Source organism: Theropithecus gelada, chromosome X (assembly GCF_003255815.1).
Source record: "Theropithecus gelada isolate Dixy chromosome X, Tgel_1.0, whole genome shotgun sequence".
Taxonomy (NCBI): Eukaryota; Metazoa; Chordata; class Mammalia; order Primates; family Cercopithecidae; genus Theropithecus; species Theropithecus gelada.
The window spans coordinates 5,170,895-5,194,751 of record NC_037689.1 but is presented as its reverse complement, the minus strand read 5'-3'; the positions used below and the strand labels follow the sequence as shown (position 1 = coordinate 5,194,751).

At 40.6% G+C, this 23,857-nt stretch overlaps 1 protein-coding gene across 2 annotated transcripts in view; it reads right to left on the bottom strand.

Moving 5' to 3' along the window:
* The window catches only part of WNK3 (WNK lysine deficient protein kinase 3), a 170,460-nt gene that overhangs the window by 108,622 nt on the left and 37,981 nt on the right, over positions 1-23,857 (bottom strand). For both annotated transcript variants that reach the window (XM_025372570.1, XM_025372571.1), the window contains exons 3-7: positions 15,289-15,461; positions 12,961-13,181; positions 11,783-11,940; positions 5,643-5,731; positions 1,715-1,934 (exon numbers count right to left, since the gene is read on the bottom strand). In XM_025372570.1, coding sequence (XP_025228355.1) covers positions 1,715-1,934; positions 5,643-5,731; positions 11,783-11,940; positions 12,961-13,181; positions 15,289-15,461 — 861 coding nt within the window. The remainder of the gene's footprint in view (positions 1-1,714; positions 1,935-5,642; positions 5,732-11,782; positions 11,941-12,960; positions 13,182-15,288; positions 15,462-23,857) is intronic.

Here is a 23,857-nt window from a genome sequence, read left to right as displayed (position 1 = left end):
TGCGGCTCCTGCACACCCTCCTACCAGCACTGCAGCTGCCTGGAGCAGGTGTGGACATGCATTTCACCCCACAGAAGTTGCCTGCTGTGATCTATTGAGGGTGGGGGCTAGTCACAGAGAGATTGGAAGCAAAGAGTCAGAGTGGCCCACTTCCCATCAAACCATATGGTAACCAGACAACTAATTTCTGGTCTGCACAATAGCCCTGCCGGTGACCTGACTATGCTGAGGCATAGGTGTATTTTCCTGGCCTCATTTAGAACCTTACCCTCTCACTTCCCCAGAAGTAGCTCTTGTAAACTCTTAGGGAAACTGAAGCCACACTTGCTATGACTGAGAAATTCTCTTCAGCTTATCCTCTTCTGGGACTCTTCACCTAATTGTACCAATACTGCCCCTTCCCACCAGCTAGGTGCATGCTTGCCATTCAGTCTTCAAAACAAAACATTACATAGGTAAACTATGATGAAAAACAAAGAAATGAGTAACACAAAACTCTGGGTAGAGGGCCGGGCACAGTGGCTCACACCTGTAATCCCAACACTTTGGGAAGCCGAGGGGAGAGGATCACTTGAGGTCAGGAGTTGGAGACTAGCCTGGCTAACATGGCTAACATGGTAAAACCACATCTCCGCTGGGAGTGGTGGCAGGCACCTGTAATCCCAGTAACTCGGGAGGCTGAGACAGGAGAATTGCTTGAACCTGGGAGGTGGAGGTCGCGGTGAGCCAAGATTGTGCCACCACACTCCAACCTGGGCGACAGAGCGAGACTCCGTTTCAAAACAAAACAAAAAAAAGTCTAGGTAGATATTACTCATGGTGATGAGGGAGGAAAATGCAAATGAGAGAGGCACTCAGATGGCTTTTTTTTTTTATGTTTTTTTTTTGAGAGGCGGAGTCTTCACTCTGTCGCCCAGGCTGGAGTGCAGTGGCGCCATCTCGGCTCACTGCAAGCTCCGCCTCCCGGGTTCGCGCCATTCTCCTGCCTCAGCCTCCCGAGTAGCTGGGACTACAGGCGCCCGCCACCTCGCCCGGCTAATTTTTTGTGTTTTAGTAGAGACGGGGTTTCACCGTGTTAGCCAGGATGGTCTCGATCTCCTGACCTCGTGATCCGCCCGCCTCGGCCTCCCAAAGTGCAGGGATTACAAGCGTGAGCCACCGCGCCCGGCCTACAGATGGCTTTTAAGGTAATGGTAATGTTCTTTTTCTTAATAAATGTAGAGCTTTATTATTCTTTACACTCTACATACAAATTTAATATACTGTGTCATAGTGATATAGTTCACAACCACATAACAATTTAAAGAAAAAAGGAGAAGGCCAGGCTCAGTGGCTCACGCCTGTAATCCCAGCACTGTGGGAGGCCGAGGCAGGTGGATCACAAGGTCAGGAGTTCAAGACCAGCCTGGCTAACACGGTGAAACCCCGTCTCTACTAAAAATACAAAAAATTAGCCAGGCGTGGTGGCGGGCGCCTGTAGTTCCAGCTACTTGGGAGGCTGATGCAGGAGAATGGCGTGAACCCAGGAGGCAGAGCTTGCAGTGAGCCGAGATCGCGCCACTGCACTCCAGCCTGGGTGACAGAGTGAGACTCCATCTCACAAAAAAAAAAAAAAAAAAAGGAGAAAATGAGAGGAAAGAAAGCAATGAAAAGGAGAAAGGAATGAACCCTGATAAAATAAGAGGTGAGGGGAATAGTGGTATGATTAACTTACCATTTCATATGCTACTTCCTCAGGTGTATCTGTTTCTAAATTGAAACTAAATTCAATAGCTTCATTGTCTTTGTGTTTGCCTTTCAATTTTTTAGGGTCTTCAACCCAGAGTCTTAAAGCCAGGGATGAATTTGAGCAATCATCTTCTTCTGCTAACTCCACCCTCAGTCCTGTATCCTCAGCAAAAAATGCATGGTTTAATAGGTCCCTGATAGACAACCTAATAAACGAAACACATATCTCATTATCAGTTCTTCCAATCATAGCAAGATGTAGACCCTTTAATTACTAAAAATTAATTGTATAAAAGCAAAAAACTTATTTGAAATTTTCTATCAATTTAATCATTAATCTGCCTTGTTATAAAAACCACATCTCTTTCTTTAACAGATCCTGTGGAAGCAAAAACAACAAAAAAATCTTATATCCAACTTATTACCAGGGATGCAAAGAAATCCCAACTAACATGCATACGGAGTGACTTCAATTAAAAACGAATTATTGGCCGGGTGCAGTGGCTCACGCCTGTAATCCCAGCACTTTGGGAGGCCGAGGCGGGTGGATCATGAGGTCAGGAGTTCGAGACCATCCTGGCTAACATGGTGAAACCCCGTCTCTACTAAAATTACAAAAAATTAGCCGGGCGTGGTGGCATGCGCCTGTAGTCCCAGCTACTTGGGAAGCTGAGGCAGGACAATGGCGTGAACCCGGGAGGCGGAGCGGAGCTTGCAGTGAGCCGAGATTGTGCCACTGCACTCCAGCCTGGGCGACAGAGCGAGACTCCGTCTCAAAAAAAAAAAAAAAAAAAAAAAAACCGAATTATTAACCAGTAATACATCTAAATAACAAAGTTTAACATACACAAAATTATGCCTAGTGAGAACTGGAGAAGTAGCTTAGTACATGTTAGGCAAATTTCCCTAAGCCACTGGCTTAAGTTACTCAGACTCAAACAGTAGATTCTCAGCAAAGGGAACCAAAAACTCTTGCAGATTTATAAACTCTAAAGTACATTAAAAATTCAAACTCTTTTTACGAATGTTATAAATAGAAGTCACTGTCTCCATGAATAATCTAGTCAGTGTACTTTACAGAATGCCATGGGTGAAGCTAATGTGGTTCCGCAAAGTCCAGTGGTTTTCGTACTTAACTCTGGTTTTAGACCAGAGTATACATATAATGGATACAACCCTAGCCTAGTATTAGGGATTAACCATCTCTGAAGAGAAACAAAGGACATAGCTTCAAAAGATTTGTTTACAAGCTGGATAAGTTAATTTAGTTTTCTTTTACTAACTTTTAAAAAAGATACATAATATTTAAACTCTCTGTATTACAGGTCAGGGAGAGCTGAAACTGATATACTGCATAATGTCTACAGAGACCTCTTCCTATACTACTTAAAGAGAAAAAGTATATACACAGCATGATATCCTGTAAGTTGAGGATTTTCAACCCCCTACATTTTTAGTGACCAAGTGACAAATACTTAACTAAGACAGTGTCATAAATAGAACAAGCCATCATTCCATACAAAGTTGATTTTTTTTAAAAAAAGATAAAGCTGCTCAAATGAATTACTTTTAAGACTAACGCGAGATATGTGTGTGTGTGTGTGTGTGTGTGTGTGTGTGTGTGTTTGAGATGGAGTGCAGTCCCGTGATCTTGACTCACTGCAACCTCTACTTCCCGGGTTCAAGCGATTTTCCTGCCTCAGCCTCCCAAGTAGCTGGGACTACAGGTGTGTGCCACCACGCCCAGCTAATTTTTGTATTTTTTAGTAGAAACGTGGTTTCACCATGTTGGCCAGGATGGTCTCAATCTCTTGATTTTGTGATCCGCCCGCCTCAGCCTCAGGCATGAGCCACTGTGCCCGTCCCTAAGACTAAAGTGAAATGTGTTTAAGGAGGCACAACCAAGTAAAGCCTCTGCCTCCCAATAAAAATTTTTACTGTTTTATAGTGAATTTTTACTGTAAAATTTTTATTATTTACAGTAACATTATTTTGGTTTATTAGTTTGCTTGTTTACTTGCTTGTTTTGGGATGGTGTCTCACTCTGTTGCCCAGGCTGGAGTGCAGTCGCAAGATCTCGGCTCACTGCAACCTCCACCTCCCAGGTTCAAGCAATTCTCCTGCCTCAGCCCCCAGAGTAGCTGGGATTATAGGCACCCACCACCACACCCAGCTAATTTTTGTATTTCTTGTAGAGCTGGGGTTTCATCATGTTGGCCAGGCTGGTCTCAAACTCCTGACCTCAAGTGATCTGTCCGCCTCAGCCTCCCAAAGTGTTGGTATTACAGGTGTAAGCCACCGCACCCAGCCTGTTTGTTTTTAAGACAGGGTCTTACTCTGTCATCCAGGCTAGAGTACAATCATAGTTCATTGTAGCCTCCAACTCCTGGGCTCAAGCAATCCTCCCACTTCAGCCTCCCCAGGGGCTGAGACTACAGGCGTGTGCCACTATGCCTGGCTAATTTTTTCATTTTAATATTTTGTAGAGACAAGGGTCTCATTTTGCTTCCCAGGCTGTTCTTGAACTCCTGGCCTCAAGTGATCCTCCTGCCTCAGCCTCCCAAAGCACTAGGATTACAGGGGTAAGCCACCACCCTCAGCCTATTATCCTTTTAGTCATCAAAATAATACTTGTTTTATGTAATTACTAACTTGGCTCAAGGTCACACATGCTAAGTGTGAGTCCAGATTTGACTTTAAGTCTGATGATGAAGCCTCTGCTTTTTCCAATATACTAATATGCTATAAATCCTTTTCAATACTCCGATGCTCTTTGGTAATAGAATATATTTAAAGGCTGTACAAACAACAATCAGAATCCGAACTAAAATAGCTACTTCTATAGTGTTTTTAGCCTCATGTTTAAAAGCATGCCTAAGCTCTTATCTCAACAACAAAAAACCAAACAAGCCAATTAAAAATGGGCAAAAGAGTTGAACAGATATTTCTGCAAAGATATACAAATGGCCAATAATCCCATGAAAGTTTCTACTAAGGATATATCACCTTTACTAATAATCATCAATAACGAAGTAAAAATCAAAAGACAAACCTACCAATTTAAAGTCAGCAACTGTCCAAAGCTGAAACTAAAGGGTGGCAGGCCAGGCGCAGTGGTTCACACCTGTAATGACAGCACTTTGGGAGGCTGAGACGGGTGGATCACTTGAGGCCAGGAGTTGGAGACCAGCCTGGCCAACACGGTAAAACTCCGTCTCTACTAAAAATACAAAAATTAGCCAGGTGTGATGGCATGAGCCTGCAATCCCAGCTACTCAGGAGGCTGAGGCAGGAGAATCACTAGAACCCGGGAGGCAGAGGTTGCAGTGGGTCAAGATCGTACCACTACACTTCAGCCTGGGTAACAGAGTGAGACTCCATCTCAAAATAATAATAATAATAATAAATTAAAAATAAAATAAGAAATAAAACCTAAAGGGAGGCAAAAGCTAAGAGTAATGGGAGTTGTCTATAAGGCAAATTGTGACACAAATAAATGTGGAATACAATTTCTTGAATACATATTTCTTCTATCCATATTAGCTTTATCATTACCGTGACACTAAGGATATAGAATCAAATTTTTAAAACTTTGTCCACTCTCAACTGTTAGAAGCAAATTAACCCGTGGGGGCCTACTGACTGTTAAGCTGATGGCTGAAGGTGATGAAAGCTTGTCAAAGGCACACACACACACAAACACAACCCAAACGTCAGTTCAAGAAAAATTCAGCATATGATATCCAAGTCTAAAATGGTAAACAACATGCACTGACACAATTCAATCTAGAGTATGGTTTGGCTTCTACTCAAAAGTCAAACTCAGCATGACTGAAAGGTCAGAAAACGACCCAATGCAAGATAAGAGAAAAATGCATCTTTTAGTTATGTCATTTTGCTACAATTGCACCCACCTTTCAGATTTGTTTTGACGAATACATCCTTCAATGATTTCTTTGACTTCAGGATCAGTGACTTTATTGAAGCTGGCTGGTTTTATGCCCTAGGAGAAAAAAAAATGGTTTCTAGTAACAAATGATGCAACTGAAAGCCCAAGTCAACATGACATTTATTAAACATTATTTTTATCACTAAACCATAGTCAAATTTTAAATGAAGTATTTGTAAATATATATGTATATATATAGAGAGAAAACATAAGTTTAATAACCTTTTGGCAAGGATGTTGTCTACAAATAACAGTAAAAAACTGTAAATAATCTAAACCTCTGACAACAGAGGCAAAGTTACACATATTATGTTATATATATACCATGTTTTTCAAATCTAGACCTGCAGGTATATATGACAATATACAGAAATTAAAAATGTTCTCAGAATAATTAATGACATGGAAATTATCATAATGTACTATTAAGTAGGGAAAAATAGGATCCCAAAATCTACATATAGTATAATCCCAATTAACAAAATATAATAAACAAGTTTATTATTATTTTTTTGAGATGGAGTCTCACTGTGTCACCCAGGATGGAGTGCAGCAGCGCGATCTTGGCTCACTGCAACTTCCTACCTCCCTGGTTCAAGCAATTCCCCTGTCTCAGCCTCCTGAGTAGCTGGGATTATAGGCACACACAACCACGCCCGGCTAATTTTTCTGTATTTTTAGTAGAGATGGGGTTTCACCATGTTGGCCTGACTGGTCTTGAACTCCCGATCTCAGGCAATCCGCCTGCCTCAGCCTCCCAAAGTGCTGGGATTACAGGCGTAAGCCACCGCACCCAGCCATAAACAAGTATTTTTTTGAAATCAGAAAATAATTAATGCTAGTTTTAAAAACTTTTGAAAATTCAAAATAAAGGCTTCTCTACATTCCAATTCTCTGTCTATATATATATATATATATATATATAATTGTTTGTTTGTTTTGTTTTTGAGACATATATTTTGTTTTGTTTTTGAGACAGAGTCTCACTCTGTCACCCAGGCTAGAGTGCAGTGGTACGATCTCAGCTCACTGCAACCACTGCCTCCTGGGTTCAAGCGATTCTCATGTTTCAGCCTCCCAAGTAGCTGGGATTACAGGCATGCGCCTCCATACCTGGCTAGTTTTTTTTTTTTTAAATAAAGATGTGGTTTTGCCATGCTGGCCAGGCTGGTCTCAAACTCCTGACCTCAGGTGATCCGCCCACCTCGGCCTCCCAAGGTACTGGGATTACAGGTGTGGGCCACTGTGCCCAGCCTACCTTGGCTTTTAATGTAATCTAATTGCAAATTTTTATAGTTTAGTTTTATTTTCAATGGCCATGTTTAACAATTGGATTGCAGAATTTCTGAAAACATAATAGCATTTGTGAGCTGGTATGAGCCAGCTCATGCACATCCTACCCTATGGACCTTGTTTGGATCCTGATTTGAACAAACCAACTGTAAAAAGGCATCATTTAGACAATTTTGAAAATTTCAGTATGGACTGGGTTTCAGATATTTGATATTAAGGAATTATTCATGAGTATTTTAGGGGGGACGATTACATGATTTTTTTTTTTTTTGGAGACAGAGTTTGCTGTCACCCAGGCTTGAGTATAGTGGCACGATCTCGGCTCACTATAGCCTTGACTTCCTGGGCTCAGGCAATCCTCTCACCTCAGCCACCTTAGTAGCTGGGACCATAGGTACACACCACACCACCCAGCTATTATTATTTTTTTTTTTGTATTTTTGTGTAGAGATGGGGTTTCACCATGTTGCCCAGACTGGTCTTGAACTACTGGGCTCAAGCAATCTGCCCACCTGGGGCTCCCAAAGTACTAGGATTACAGGCATGAGCCACCATGCCTGAGCTACATGATTTTTTTTTTTTTTTTTAAAGGTTCTTATCTGTTAGAGATGTAAACTGGAAAATTCATGGGTGAAATGACATGATGCCTGAGATTTGCTTTAAAATATTCCAGGATACAATATGTATGGGGGCAGATAGCTGAAACAAGGTTGACAAAATGTTTGTTGTTGAAACTGGTGATGGTTACACGGGGCTTCATTATGCTATTCTACTTTCAAGTATGTTTGAAAATTTCTATAAGAGCTCAGAAAAAGAGATAAGGCTAGAATGTGTTTTTAGTTTTGGCCCATATTTTGGAAGGCCATAAATAGAAAAGAATTTTGTGTTAAGATTTTCTAAGTTACAGCTCCTGAACTGTTTTTACATAGGAGCAGAGAAAGGTAATAATTTACCCAGAGCTGAGAAATGAATATACCAGTGGGAAGGTCAAAGAGGGCTTTTTCCATAGGTAGAATAACAGGTCAATTTTTTAAATTTTTAAAATTTATTTATTTTTTAAAATTTATTTTTATTTTTAATTTTTTATTGTACTTTGAGTTGCTGTTTTAATACATCTATTTTTTGAATAGTGACTTTATTATTTTATATTAAAGTCATTAAAAATGCCATATCACAATTCAGATTTCCATCTGTCTTAAGCTTCTACATTTTAGGAACTAAATTAACTCCTAATTTCATCAGATTTATCTACCATGTAATATTGGGCTTTCTGATTCTGTGTCCTATGAGGTAGCATGACAGGCGTAGAAGTATATGTTAGATTGCCTCATTCCATAACAATTATTCTTTCCATTGTATCTTTCTGCTTCCAGCTTAATTTGGAATTTTCTATTAAATGACTCCAATGATCTTACTTGGGTTATTTTTTAAATCTAAAATGCTTAAATAAAAGATAATAGAATATAAAATAAGCAGATTCAGAAAGCCAATATGTTGGCTTTTCATAATATGTTTATTATGAAAACATTTTGAATTGTCTGGACTTCATTTATTTGTTATTGAATTCCTAGAACCTGATAATTAGCTTGAGGTACGTGCTCTCGGTATTTTATTATTGCTTAAGGATAAAAACAATACAGATTAATATATAGGTATATATGTTCATATATATACATATATACACATACATACACATATGTATCTACTGATTGCTCCTTGCTTCTAGCCATTCTAGAAGACTGAAATATATTGAATTGGGCTGGGTGCAGTGGCTCATGCCTATAATCCTAGCATTTTGGGAAGCTGAGGCAGGAGGACTATTTGAGCCCAGGAATTCAAGACCAGACTGCGCAATACAGCAAGATCTTGCCTCTACAAAAAAAAAAAAAAAAAAAAAATTAGCCGAGTTTGGTGGCACGTGCCTGTAGTCCCAGCTACTCTGGAGGCTGAGGTGGGAAGATCACTTGAGCCTGGGAGGTTGAGGCTGCAGTGAGCTGTGATCATGCCACTGCACTTCAGCCTGGGTGACAGAGTGAGACCCTGTCTTTAAAAAAAAAAAAAAGAAAGCAAAAAAAAAGCCAAAGTAATAAAAACTGAAAACATCACTCCCTAACTATTTTACTACAGTTTACTATTATTTATGCGTTTGCGGTTATTTAGTTACTCTATCTGCATGGTAGAAATAAACATACAATGAGTGCAACAGTGCATCTCTTTCCAACTCTTCATTCAGTGAGGTCACACTGGTAACTTGAAATCAGCCATGGTGGGAGTACTTATACCACAAAAATCAGCAAATACTAGAAGTCAGCATTCTTTCGTTCTTCAGAGAATCAGGTGTTAAACATTTACCAGCTCACCACTACTCTTAATTAAGTCTCTTGTATTCTATAAAAGCCTCCCTTCCTGTTTCTTTTATAAAATGTATTTGTTGGAGAAACTAGGTCATTTGTCCTATAGAATGTCCCACATTCTGGATTGTAGCCTTATTTCTTATTGTCTCCTTACACAAACTTCTAGAGTCAGACAGACTTGGGGTCAAAACCCACCTTTATCAGTAGCTGCGGGAAGTTGGGCAAGGTACAACCTCTGATTCTCAGTTTCATCATCTGTAAACTGAGGATTGCACCTATCTCGTAGGGGATAAAGACTAAAGTATGTGGTGGCCAGGTGCAGTGGCTCACGCCTGTGATCCCAGAACTTTGGAGGCCAAGGTAGGCGGATCACAAGGTCAGGAGTTTGAGACCATCCTGGTCAACATGGTGAAACACTGTCTCTACTAAAGATACAAAAAATTAGCCAGGCGTGGTGGTGCGTGCCTGTAATCCCAGCTACTTGGGAGGCTGAGGCAGGAGAATCACTTGAACCCAGGAGATGGAGGCTGCAGTGAGCCAAGATCGTGCCATTGCACTCCAGCCTAGGTGACAGGGTGAGATTCGGTCTCAAAAAATAAATAAATAAAGTATGTGGTAAACCGCATGCATTAAAAAACAGTACCTCCTCACATCTGTTAGAATGACTATTATCAAAAAGATGAAAGATAAGTGTTGGCGAGGATGCAGAGAAAAAGGAACGCTTGTACGTTGTTGATGGGAATATAAATGGTACAGCTGTTATGGAAAATGGTATGGAATTTCCTCAAGAAAACTAAAAATAGAACCACCATAGCAATTCTACTTCTTGGTAGATACCCAAAGGAATTGAAATTAGTATGTCAAACAGATACATGCACGCCTATGTTCATTGCATCACTATACACAATAGCCAAGATATGGATGACCTAAATGTTCATCAGTGAATGAATAAAGAAAATATGGTATATATACACAATGGAATACGATTCAGCCTTAAAAAAGAAGAAAATTCTATCATTTGTGACAATGTGGATGAACCTAGAAGACATTATGTTAAGTGAAATAAAGCAGCACAGAAAGACAAATACAACATGATCTAATTTGCACATGGAACCTAAAAAAGATGAACTCATAGAAGAGTAGAATGATGGTTACCAGAGACTGGGAGTTGTGGGGGAGGAAATGGGGAGCTATCGGTCAAAAGGTGTAAGTTGCAGTTAGGAGGAGTAAGTTTTGAGATCTACTGTACAGCAGGGTAACTACAGTTGATAATAATAACAATATACTGTAAATTTCAAAATAACTTAGTAAATTTCAAATGTCTTACCACATAAAATAATAAGTGGGGTGACAGATATGTTAATTAGCCTGATTTAATCATTCCACATTTGTGTGTGTGTCTGTGTATCTCAAAACATCACATGGTACCCCTTAAATGTGTACAATTTGTCAACTAAAAATGATATTAATTTTGGCTGGGCGCAGTGGCTCACACCTGTAATCCCAGCACTTTGGGAGGCTGAGGTGGGTAGTGGATCACAAGGTCAAGAGATAAAGACTATGCTGGCCAACATGGTGAAACCCTGTCTCAACTAAAAACACAAAATTAGCTGGGCATGGTGGTGCACGCCTGTAGTCCCAGGTACTTGGGAGGCTGAGGCAGGAGAATTGCTTGAACCGGGGAGGTGGAGGTTGCAGTGAGCCGAGATCCCGCCACTGCACTCCAGCCTGGTGACAGACTGTGTCTCAAAAAAAAAAAAAAAAAAGATATTAATTTTAAAAGAATTTTAAAAACTGGTACCTACTAATGTTAAGCTACCTAAAACAATCTTTCACAGCCCGTCTTGAGCTGCCCAACTGGATATGAAGTAGTCCTCTTTTGAATAAGCATAACACTTTGCTTCTACCTTCCTTATGTCCCTTACTATACTCTCATCCTCTTATTTTATAGTCATTTGTGAATTTATATTATTCCCTTATTTAAAATGTAAGCTCTTTGAGGGTAGCAAACACTTCTTACTCATCTTTGCATTCCTTACAATTTCTAACACAAAAATTTACTCATAGCAGGACTCAAATACTGTATCTATTGAACTATATTTTGAATGCCCTTTCATAAAAAGGCTTTTAGACCTAGAAGAAACTATGTAGTCAGTTTCTATTATTCAGCTTTGAAAAATAAGATCCATCTAACAGATAACTAAAAATTCCTTATGAACAAATATATATAGATGATATACCTGTACGTTTTCCCAAAGACACTAATACAAAGCATTTTATATGACTCCAATGAAGCATAGTCATATGGTATAAATCTAAGGCTTGTTGCATTACAATTGTTAATTTTAATACTGTTACCTAGAGCTAAACCAAAATTAGTTTTGAGTAAGTCAAACTTAACTAATTTCAACATGAAATGTGGCAACAGATAAAGTAAAAAGAAAAAAGTTATACCTACACTAGTTACTTTCCGGTATATTTGAGCTGCATTCTGACACTCAGAATAAGGATACTCCGACGTGGCCATTTCCAGCATACACATTCCAAAAGCATAAACATCTACAGATTCATCATAGTGTTCTTCATACATCTCTGGAGCCATAAACTCAGGAGTTCCTACAAAATAACGCCACCACCACATTTTTTATGAAAGAGAAAAAAGTATCCACCAAGATCACATCCCCTTTCCCATAAGGATTATCTGTGTTAATTTCTACTCCCCCAAAGCAAATTTCTTTTCTTTTTTTTTTTTGAGATGGAGTCTTGCTCTGTTGCCCAGGCTGAAGTACAGTGGTGCGATCTCAGCTCACTGCAACCTTTGCCTCCTGGGTTCAAGCAATTCTCCTGCCTTAGCCTCCCAGGTAGCTGGGATTGCAAGCGCCTGCCACCACGCCTGGCTAATTTTTGTATTTTTAGTAGAGACGGGGTTTCACCATGTTGGCCAGGCTGGTGTCGAACTCCTGACCTCGTTATCCACCCGCCTCAGGCTCCCAAAGTGCTGGGATTACAGGCGTGAGCTGCCGTGTCTGGCCGCAAATTTTTAAGTATACAATTTGTTGAATATTTGCTATATCTACATAAAGCACTGAAATAATGTATTTAATTTTCCATACTGATAGAGTATAATTTGTAATGCTCAAGATTAGGTAATGATTAATAAAATGTTCTTATTTCTATCCTTTTTACTTAAATTTTTCTGAATTAACTCAGTAAATTCTCTTACTTACGTCCTTAGAACCTTTCAATAATCCTAAATATAAATATAATCCCACAAAAAATACATTAGGATGTCTCTGAAATAAGCCAATATATAATAGGTATTTCAAAGCAAATTCAGTCTAAGCCCAGTGTTGGCAAACTTTTCTGTTAAGGGCCAGATAGTAAACTGTTTAGGCTTTGCAGTTTGTATGGTCTCTGTCACACAACTACTCAACTCTGTCACTTATAGGTGCAAAAGCAGCCCTAGACAATCTGTAAATGAGTGAGTGTGGCTGTGTTCTAATAAAATTTGATTTACAAAAACAGGCAGTGAGCCACATTCATCCCACTGGCCATAGCTGGCTGATCCCTTTTCTAGACCTATACAATTGAAAAATCTCTCTTTACCCAACCAGTAAACTTTAAAACATTAATCACCAATGACACTCTTAGCAAATGAGGTGCGCATTAAGGTGGCTAATCCTAGATCACCAATCTTCACAGATCCAGTGGGTCCCGTGATGAAAATATTGTCACACTTCAGATCCCGGTGAATAATAGGAGGAGTCCTAGTGTGCAAGAACTGCAACCCCTTTAAAATTTGCCTGCACCAGCTCCTTAAGACCTTTGGTTTCATGACTTTAAATCGTTTTAAGTACCTACACAAAGAAACAAAAGACCATGTGTAAACAAACATATCCAGCTTATTATATGAACACTATTAAGGTAAGTTACATAAGCAAACAACTTATGCACTATGATTCCCATCACTGAGTTGTTTTCTATTGTCTGTTATGGCAAAAAAAAAAAAGGTTTTTTTAATCTAATACTTCATTCTTAGATAAGACATCCTACCAAGCATAGCCTTTTTTTTTTTTTTTTTTTTTTTTTTTTGAGGCGGAGTCTCGCTCTGTCGCCCAGGCTGGAGTGCAGTGGCCGGATCTCAGCTCACTGCAAGCTCCGCCTCCTGGGTTTACGCCATTCTCCTGCCTCAGCCTCCCGAGTAGCTGGGACTACAGGCGCCCGCCACCTCGCCCAGCTAGTTTTTTGTATTTTTAGTAGAGACGGGGTTTCACCGTGTTAGCCAGGATGGTCTTGATCTCCTGACCTCGTGATCCGCCCGTCTCGGCCTCCCAAAGTGCTGGGATTACAGGCTTGAGCCACCGCGCCCGGCCTTTTTTTTTTTTTTTTTAAGATGAAGTCTCACCCTGTCTCCCAGGCTGGAGGGCAGTGGTGCAATCTCAGCGCACTGCAGCCTCCGCCCCCCAGGTTCATGTGATTCTCATGCCTCAGCCTCCCAAGTAACTGGGACTACAGGCGTGCACCACCATGCTGAGCTCATTTTTGTATTTTAGCATAGACAGGGTTTCACCATGTGGGCCAGGCTGGTCTTGAACTCCTCACCTCAGGTGATCTGCCTGTCTCGGCCTCCCAAAGTGCTAGGATTACAGGCATCAGCCACCACGCCTAGCCAAGTGTAGCATTTTTACTTCAAACTAAGAATCATTCCACAGTGGCCTTTTGTAGAATGGCAGCACAATTTTAAAAAGAAAGTCCTTCTCTACTACCTAATAACTGCTTATATAAAGTCACTAGAGGGTTAAACTATGTAAAATTTTAGTATATACACAAATGTTAGGAAACAAAAAGTTTACACCATATTTAATACTTGCAAGTGATTAAACCACATTTAATATTTACAAGTCATTATTCACCAAATGAATAATTATGGTTAGAAATAAAAGACCATAATAGTCTATAATACTATAATATTATACTATACAATACTACATATTATACTATATAATACTATAATAATATACTATAATACTATAATACCATAATAGTATCGCTCACTAGATATTTGAACTTGACGAAGCCCTTTCAACCTTCCACTATCTTCTACAAAATAAAATTATGGCTGGGCATGGTGCCTCACCTATAACCCTAGCACTTTGGGAGGCTGAGGTAGGCAGATTGCTTTAGCCCAGGAATTCGAGACCACCCTGGGCAACATGGCGAAACTCCATCTCTACAAAAATTATTTTTAAAAATTAGCCAGGCAAGTTGCCACATGCTTGTGGTTCCAGCTACTCAGGAGGCTGAGATGGGAGGGTCACTTGAGCCCAAGGAGGTCGAAGCTGCAGTTAGCCATGATCATGCCACTGCACCACTCCAGTCTGGGTGACAGAATGAGACCCTGTCCCAAAAAATAATAAAATAAAATAAAATAATATTCTCTACAATGATTTCTAATTCTAAAATTCTATAATATCCCACAAATATTAACTTCTCAGTACTGTATGTTTTAACAAACTTCATTAACATCTCAATTTTTTAACCTAACTTAAAACAGTCACTAGATTTGAATCTACAAATTCTCTTTTTTTTTTTTGAGACAGGATCTGGTTTTGTCAACCAGGCTGGAATACAGTGGCACGATCATGGCTCACTGCAACCTCCACCTCCCAGGCTCAAGCCATCCTCCAACCTCAGCCTCCTGAGTAGCTGGGACTACAGGTGTGTGCTGCCACATCTGGCTAATTTTTTTATTTTTTTGGTAGAGACAAGGTTTCACCATGTTGCCCAGGCTAGTCTTGAGATCCACCCTCCTCAGTCTCCCAAAGGGCTGGGATTACAGGTATAGCCACTGCGCCCGGCCAGATTCTAAAAATTCTTTGAGTAGTTTTATTTTATAAAAAGTGTTATGACTCCTAAAAATTATTTCCAAATAAAACTACATTGGCACTATCAGGGTCAACTTACGTCTTTAAGGTTCCAGATGTCATTAGTTCAGTCACTAATACAATACATTTCTTTCCTTTTAATATAGATTCCCAGGAATCATAAAATCGAACTATATTGGGGTGCTGGAGACCCTTCAGCATCTCTGCTTCTTCCTTGAATCTTTGCTGCTCAGCTTTGGTTAACTTTCGGTCCTGAAAAGGAATAACAAGTTCCAAAATAAAGTCATGAAAATTCTCATGCACATTTCTAATACCACTCAACTGAATGCTTTATTGCATTTATGCATGTATGTGTATATTTATTTATTTTTGCCTGTCAATGCTTTTCTCAAGACTTGTATCATCACAGATATCCTTTATTAGTTACTTTGACTCCTCCAACATGGCAATGCAGCTACTGTTATATTTCATAAGTACATTATAAACCCACCTGGCTAATAAATCAGTATCTTGAAAAACAGTATCTCAAAATGCATTGAGAAAAAGCAATAAAGCAGACAGGAAAGTTTCCCTAAGAAATCCCTGAGTTTCCATATCTAAAACATCTGTAATGTCAGAACAGGAACAACCAAAATGTTAAACATCTAGACATTTAATCTAATTAAATTTCTGAATTGCCAAAATAAAAGTGCTCTAGGTTTCCATAGAGAAATATTAGGTTATGAACCAGTGAAAGACATTCAAATAGGCATTGGACCTCTGATCTGCTACATTAACTGCTAGAAGTCAAAGGAGCAATTTTACAGAATTCTGAGGGAGAACTATGGCCCTAAAATTCTGATCCCAGACAAGCTATCCATCAAGTTTAAAAGGGAAAAAATCCTACATTTCTAGACAACAGGGACACAGACAGTACACCACCCCGTACACTGTCTCTGACCATATCACTCAAAGAACTTCAATAAAAATGTGGCCATAAAAAGTTAGAAAAGGAAGGTATGGGCTGGGCACGGTGGTTCACACCTATAATCCTAGCACTTTGGGAGGCCAAGGTGGGATAACCAGCCTGGCTAACACAGTGAGATCCCCGTCTCTACAAAATAATAATAATAATAATAAACAGATGGGTGTGGTGGTGCATGTTTGTAGTCCCCAACTACTTGAGAGGGTAAGGTGGGAGGATTGTTTGAACCTGGGAGGCAGAGGTTGCAGTGGGCCAAGATCATGCCACTGCACTCCAACCTCGGTGACGGAGTAAGCCCCTGTCTCAAAAAAATTGTATTACAAAAATAAAATGTTGGAAAAATTTTGTTATCAAAGTTGTACATGACATCATCTTCTAATTTGTTTTATTCTCTTTCATAGCATGCTATGTTTTATTTCTCATTCCTTTTTTTCTAGACAAAGTCTCACTCTGTCACCCAGGCTGGAATGCAGTGGTGCGATCTCAGCTTACTGCAACCTCTGCTTCCCAGGATCAAGTGATTCTCCTGCCTCAGCCTCTTGAGTAGCTGGGATTACAGGTGTCCACCACCAGGCCCGGCTAATTTTTGTATTTTTAGTAGAGATGGGGTTTCACCATGTTGACCAGTCTGGGCTTGAACTCTTGGACCTGAAGTGATCCCCCTGCATCGGCCTCCCAAAGTGCTGGGATTACAGGCATGAGCTATCACACCTGGCCTTCTCATTCCTTTCCTTGTGTTATTTCTCCCCTATTTTCTTCACCAGTTTCCTTAATCATTTTTCAGAAAGCCCCAAATAATAAAATATATTTATCCTATTTTTATGTACGTAAATTTTAAATTATTTTCAGTTTTTCTGAATTCCCTCTTCCTTTCTTTTAATGTTATTTTCCTAACTTCATAACATGAGTACTAAATTCCTTTAGTTATTATTCAATAATAATGAAGATATTTTAGGCTATAAATTTTCTAACAGGTATAACTTTTGCAGTGACCCACAGGTTTTGCTGTAATGTCTTCTCTTTTTTATTGCTTTCTAGTTTATAATCTCAGTTTTGATTTTCTCTGTGATTCAAAATTTATCTAGGAATGTGATTCCTGCTCTCTAATTAGTTAAGAATCTTTTGGGCCGGGCGCGGTGGCTCACGCCTGTAATCCCAGCACTTTGGGAGGCCGAGGCAGGCAGATCACGAGGTCAGGAGATCGAGACCATCCTGGCTAACACGGTGAAACCCCGTCTCTACTAAAAATACAAAAAATTAGCCTGGCGTGGTGGCGGGCGCCTGTAGTCCCAGCTACTCGGGAGGCTGAGGCAGGAGAATAGCATGAACCCAGGATGCAGAGTTTGCAGTGAGCCGAGATTGTGCTACTGCACTCCAGCCTGGGCGACAGAGTGAGACTCTGCCTCAAAAAAAAAAAAAAAAAAAAAAAAAATCTTTTGGTTATTTATTTCATTATTTATTTCCAATCTTATTGAGTAATGCAAGTACAAAATCTCTCTTCTTTAACTTAAGGTTTTCTGGGGGCCACATATAACAATGTATATTTCCTGTTTGAAAGATATAAAGTTCTATACATCCATCGAATAAAGTTTGTGGATTGTGGATTATATTATTCAACTCCTCTGTATTTTTTTATTTTTTTATTTTTTTGAGATGGAGTTCCGCTCTTGTTGCCCAGGCTGAAGTGCAATGGCGCAATCTTGGCTCACGACAACCTCTGTCTCCCAGGTCCAAGCTATTCTCCTGCCTCAGCCTCCCGAGTAGCTGGGATTACAGGCATGCGCCACCAGTCTGGCTAATTTTGTATTTTTAGTAGAGACGGGGTTTCTCCATGTTGGTCAGGCTGATCTTGAACTCCCGACCTCAGGTGATCCACCCGCCTCGGCCTCCCAAAGTGCTGGGATTACAGGCCTGAGCCACGGCGCCCAGCACAACTCCTCTGTATTTACTCACTTTTTGTGTACTAGATGTCTCCTATTCTGAAAGAAATGCACATGAAATTTCCCACTACAAACACATGTTTGTCTTTTTTGAAAATGCTATTAGAGGTTATTCAGCCAAAATATTTTTGGTGTCTACAAGTTTTTCATACAATTTCTTAAACTATAAAGTATATAATTTCATAATATCCTGTCTAATGTTTCAACCTTGTTTTTCTCCTTTTTTGATGTACATTAACATTGCCACTTTGGGGACAGGTGTGGTGGCTCACGCCTGTAATCCCAACACTTTGGGAGGCCGAGGCAGGCAGATCACCTGAGGTCAGGAGCTCGAGACCAGCCTTGCTGACATGGTGAAACCACATCTCTACTAAAAACACAAAAAATTAGGCGGGTGTGGTGGCACGTGTGTGTAATCCCAGCTACTTGGGAGGCTGAGACATAAGAATCGCTTGAGCCCAAGAGGCAGAGGTTGCAGTGAGCTAAGACCATGCCACTGTACTCCAGCCTGGGAGACAGAGTGAGACTCTGTCTCAAAAAAACAAAAACAAACAAAACAAAACAAAAAACATTGCCACTCTTGCTTTCTCTTTGCTTGTTTATATCTTTACCTTTTCTTTATCACTGCTTTAAGTATTATTTTAGTAAACAACACATGTGAGTTTTGTCTTTTAACTCCACCTGACAGTCTGAGTTTCTTAATAAGCAAATGCAACATGTCCACATACTATACTTAATTTTACCAAATACTATACTTAATTTTACTCCTTCAATCTTATTTTATGTTATTTATTTATTTTACTTTATTGTTTTCTATTATTAACTAAGAGATGTATCAGGCCAGGCACAGTGGCTCACATTTGTAATCCCAACACTTTGGGAGGTCAAAGTGGGTGCATTGCTTAGGCTCAGGAGTTTAAGAGCAGCCTGAGCAACATGACGAAACCCTGTCTCTACAAAAAATACAAAAATTAGCCAGGCATTGTGGTGTATGTCTGTAGTCCCAGCTACTTAGGGGGCTGAGGCTGGAGGATCGCTTGAACCCGGGAGGTCGAGACTATAGTGAGCCATGTTTGCACCACACTGCACTCCAACCTGAGTGACGAAGTGAGACTCTATCTCAAAAAACAAAGAGGTACATAATATTTTTCCTTTTTTACTAGTGGATAGCCTCCCTTTCCACTCCATATCAAACATATTTATCTGTTATAAGAAATTAAGTAACTCATCTACTCGTTCTCCCTACTTCACCTAGCCCCCACTCACCAAAAATAAATAAATAATCTAAAATACTAATACTTCCCCCCCTTTCTATCATACCACATAGACAATACATGTAGAAGACTTAATCACTGGTCAGGCACGATGGCTTATGCCTGTAATCTCAGTACTTTGGGAGGCTGAGGCAGGTGAATTGTTCAAGCTCAAGAGTTTGAAATCATCCTGGGCAACATGGCAAAACCTCGTCTCTACTAAAAATAAAAAAAATTAGTCGAGCATGGTGGCACATCCCAATAGCTGTAGTCTTAGCTACTTGGGAGGCTGAGGTAGGAGGATCACTTGAGCCTGGGAGGTGGAGGTTGCAGTGAGTCAAGATTCCACTACTGCACTCCAGCCTGGGCAACAGAGGAAGACCTTGTCTCAAAAAAAAAAAAAAAAAAAAAAAAGACTTAATCACCCCTACACTGTCTACTCCTATATGATTGCCCCTCCCCCTCACAGACTTCTGTTCTAGCTGTAGAGTCTTTACTTAGCACTTTCATCAAATATTCCATTCATTCAATGTCAACATATGTTATTTTCACAGATCTAGCTTCATCTTTTTAACTATTACATAGTTTTCTGCACTATGGTCCATGAATATCTTTTTCACCCTGGGAGATGATATCTTAGCTGATTAGAGATTCTTGGATGATGTAGCCTTTTCCCCTTAATGGTCTACCATCTTTTAGCTTCCAGCATTGAAGATAAGAAGAAAGGTGCATGTAAGATTCTTTTTTCTTGGTTAGTCTAGTTATCTACCAGATTTTACCTAGATATCTACTTTTAGATACTACTACTTTTTGATTACCGAGACTACTAATTCAATCAGAAAAGTGATTCTTTTCCCCTCATATTCAATCCTCCTCTTCTGAGTCCTTGATTTACTCAGAGGGGCCCTGGGATACCTTATGTAGTCCCATGAGTGATGGAGCTATAGCAGTCTCTCCCCTGAGGGCTGCTCTGTAACAACTAACATCTTGTTAGACATCGAGGAAGTGTGTTTGCTCCTTATTTTCCTAGAATGCAAAAGCTAACTCTCTCTCCTACTCTGTAGACGATAAATGACCCCGTCTACCCTCTAGACCCTCAAGACTAAAAGACTGGTCAGCCCACTAGTCTTTTAGCTCTGCTCACACTTTTGAGGGGGCATAACTATACAAAGAGATCAGCAGATCTTCCCCTGTATTATAGGTGGAATGTTTGTGTCCTCTCTCCTCTGTCAAAATTTGTAAGTTAAAACCCCAACCCCCTATGTGACTGTATTTGGTGACAGGGCCTCATAAGGGTGGCTCCTTGATCCAATAGGATTAGTATTCTTATAAAAAGAGACAACAGAGGCGGGGCGCGGTGGCTCATGCCCGTAATCCCAGCACTTTGGAAGGCCGAGGTGGGTGGATCACCTGAGGTCAGGAGCTCACCAGCCTGTCCAACATGGTGAAACCCCGCCTCTACTAAAAATATAAAGAAGTAGCCAGGCGTGGTGGCGGGCACCTGTAATCCCAGCTACTCGGGAGGCTGAGGCAGGAGAATCGCTTGAACCCAGGAGGCGGAGGTTGCAGTGAGCTGAGATTACGCCACCACACTACAGCCTGGGCAATAGAGCGAGACTCCATTTCAAAAAAAAAAAAAAAAAAAAAGACAAGGAGTCAAGAGAAAGCTCACTGCCAACTCTCCTCACCAAGCCAGGAAGAGAGCCCTCACCAGAAACCCACCAAGCTAGAACTTGATCTAGGACTTATAATCTCTACAACTTTGAGAAAAGATGCTCAATATCATTAGTTGTCAGGGTAATGCAAATCAAAACCACAGTAAAATACCACTTCACACCCATTAGGATGGCTACTATCTAAGTAAATAAATATATAAATAATTAAGAAGTGTTGGCAAGGATATGGAGAAACCTTGCACATTGCTGGGGAATGTAAAATGGTATAGTCATTGTGGAAAGCAACATGATGGTTCCTCACCATATTAAACATAGAATTACCATACGCTGCAGCAATTCTACTTTTAGGTATTCTAGGTATATGCCCAAAAGAATTGAAAGCAGAGACACAAACAGACATTTGTAGAACCATGTTCATAGCAGCATTATTCACAACAGCCAAAACGCAGAAACAACGCAAATGCCCACCAACACATGAATAAACAAAATATGGTATATGGTATATACATACAATGGAATACTGTTTAGCCTTAAAGAGAAAGGAAATTCTGATACATGCTACAAAACATGGCTGAATCTTTTCCCCCCCACCCTCCCCGAGACGGAGTCTTAATCTGTCACCCAGTCTTGAGTGCAGAGGCACAATCTTAGCTCACTGCAACCTCCGCCTGCCTGGTTCAAGCAATTCTCCTGCCTCAGCCTCCTGAGTAGCTAGGATTACAGGCACATGTCACCATGCCTAGCTAATTTTTGTATTCTTAGTAGAGACGGGGTTTCACCATGTTGGCCAGGCTGGTTTCGAACTCTTGACCTTGTGATCCGCCCACCTCGGCTTCCCAAAGTGCTGGGATTACAGGCATGAGCCACCGCACCCGGCCAACATGGATGAATCTTGAAAACGTTATGGTAAGTGAAATAAACGAGACAGGAAAGACAAACATTGCTTGATTCCACTTATATGAGGTACCTACAATAGGCAAATTCATAGAGACAAAAAGTAGAATAGTAGTTAACAGGAGCTAGGCAGAATGGGGAATGGGAAGTTAAATTGTTTAATGAGTACAGAGTTTCTATTAGGAATGATAAAATACTGGAGATGGATACTGCTATGTACAATGATGTAAATATACTTAATGCCACTGAAAAATTGCACACTTAAAAATGGTTAAGATGGCTGGGCACAGTGGCTCACGCCTGTATTCCCAGCACTTTGGAGGCCAAGGCGGGTGGATAACTTGAGATCAGGAGTTCGAGACCAGCCTGGCCAACATGGTGAAACCCCATTCTCTACCAAAAATACAAAAATTAGTCGGATGTGGTGGCACGCGCCTGTGATCCCAGCAACTCGGGAGGCTGAGGCATGAGAATTGCTTGAACCCAGGAGGAAGGGGTTGCAGTGAGCTGATATCATGCCACTTCACTCCAGCCTGGACAACAGAGTGAGACTCTGTCTCAAACAAACAAACAAAAAAAAAAAGATTAAGATGGTAACTCTTATGTTATATATTAGACATTTTGCCACAATAAAAACTATTTTTAGAAAGTTAAGGAAGTCAGCTGGGCACAGTGGTTCACATCTGTAAGTCTAGCACTTAGGGAGGCTAGGAAGGAGTTCAAGACCAGCTTGGGCAACAAAACAAGACCCCATCTCTACAAAATAGCCAGGCATGGAGGCACGCACCTGTAGTCCTAGCTACTTGGGAGGTTGAGGCAGGAGGATCACTTGAGCCCAGGCATTTGAGGCTGCAGTGAACTACGGTCACGCCACTGCACTCCAGCCTGGGCAAGACAGCAAGACTTTGTCTTGAAAAAAAAAATAAGGAACTCAGAGAACAAAAGCAAGGAAACAAGTAGAGTCTTTATGTTTTACTATCTGACCTGACTAATAAGTCTTTTCTTTTTTTTTTGAGATGGAGTCTTGCTCTGTCATCCAGGCTGGAGTGAGTGGTGCGATCTCGGCTCACTGCAACCTCCACTTCCCTGGTTCAAGCAATTCTTGTGCCTCAGCCTCCCACAGTAGCTGGGATTACAGGTGCTCACCATCACACCTGACTAATTTTTGTATTTTTAGTAGAGACGGGGTTTTGCCATGTTGGCCAGGCTGGTTTTAAACTCCTGACCTCAGGTGATCTGCCCACCTCGGCCTCCCAAAGTGCTGGGATTACAGGTGTGAGTCACTGCCCCCGGCCCAACATGACTAATACGTCTTAAATGCCCCTATAATTGGCTACAAGTCCTCTACTCACAATAGACAGCAGATCTACTCTGAAGTATAAAGAGTAATTCTTTTTTGAGACAGGGTGTCACTCTGTCACCTAGGCTGGAGTGCAGTGGCGCGATCTCAGCTCACTGCAACTTCCACCTCCCAGGTTCAAGCGATCCTCCCACCTCAGCCTACTGAGTAGCTGGGACTACAAGCACGTGCCACCACACCCAGCTGATTTTTGTATTTTTTGTAGAGATGGGATTTCGCCATGTTGCCCAGGTTGGTCTCAAACTCCTGACCTCAAGTGATCCACCTGCCTTAGCCTCCCAAAGTGCTAGGATTATAGGCATGAGTCACCGTACCTGGCCAGAATAATGAATACACTTTGATGCCTTCTGATTAAATTAGCAGAATGCCAAGTCTTTCATGTGCCAGACTAAACTACCCTACTTCATCCTTTGATACTACAGATTGAAAGTAGTCAGCATTAGGAATAAACAACTTTACAAAATTACAACTGTTTTCCCAGATATACTGCTGGAGGTGAAATCTACTAAAAATGTAGAGCCAAGATCTTCAAAACTCCACTTCAGATTTAGCAAGGGGAAA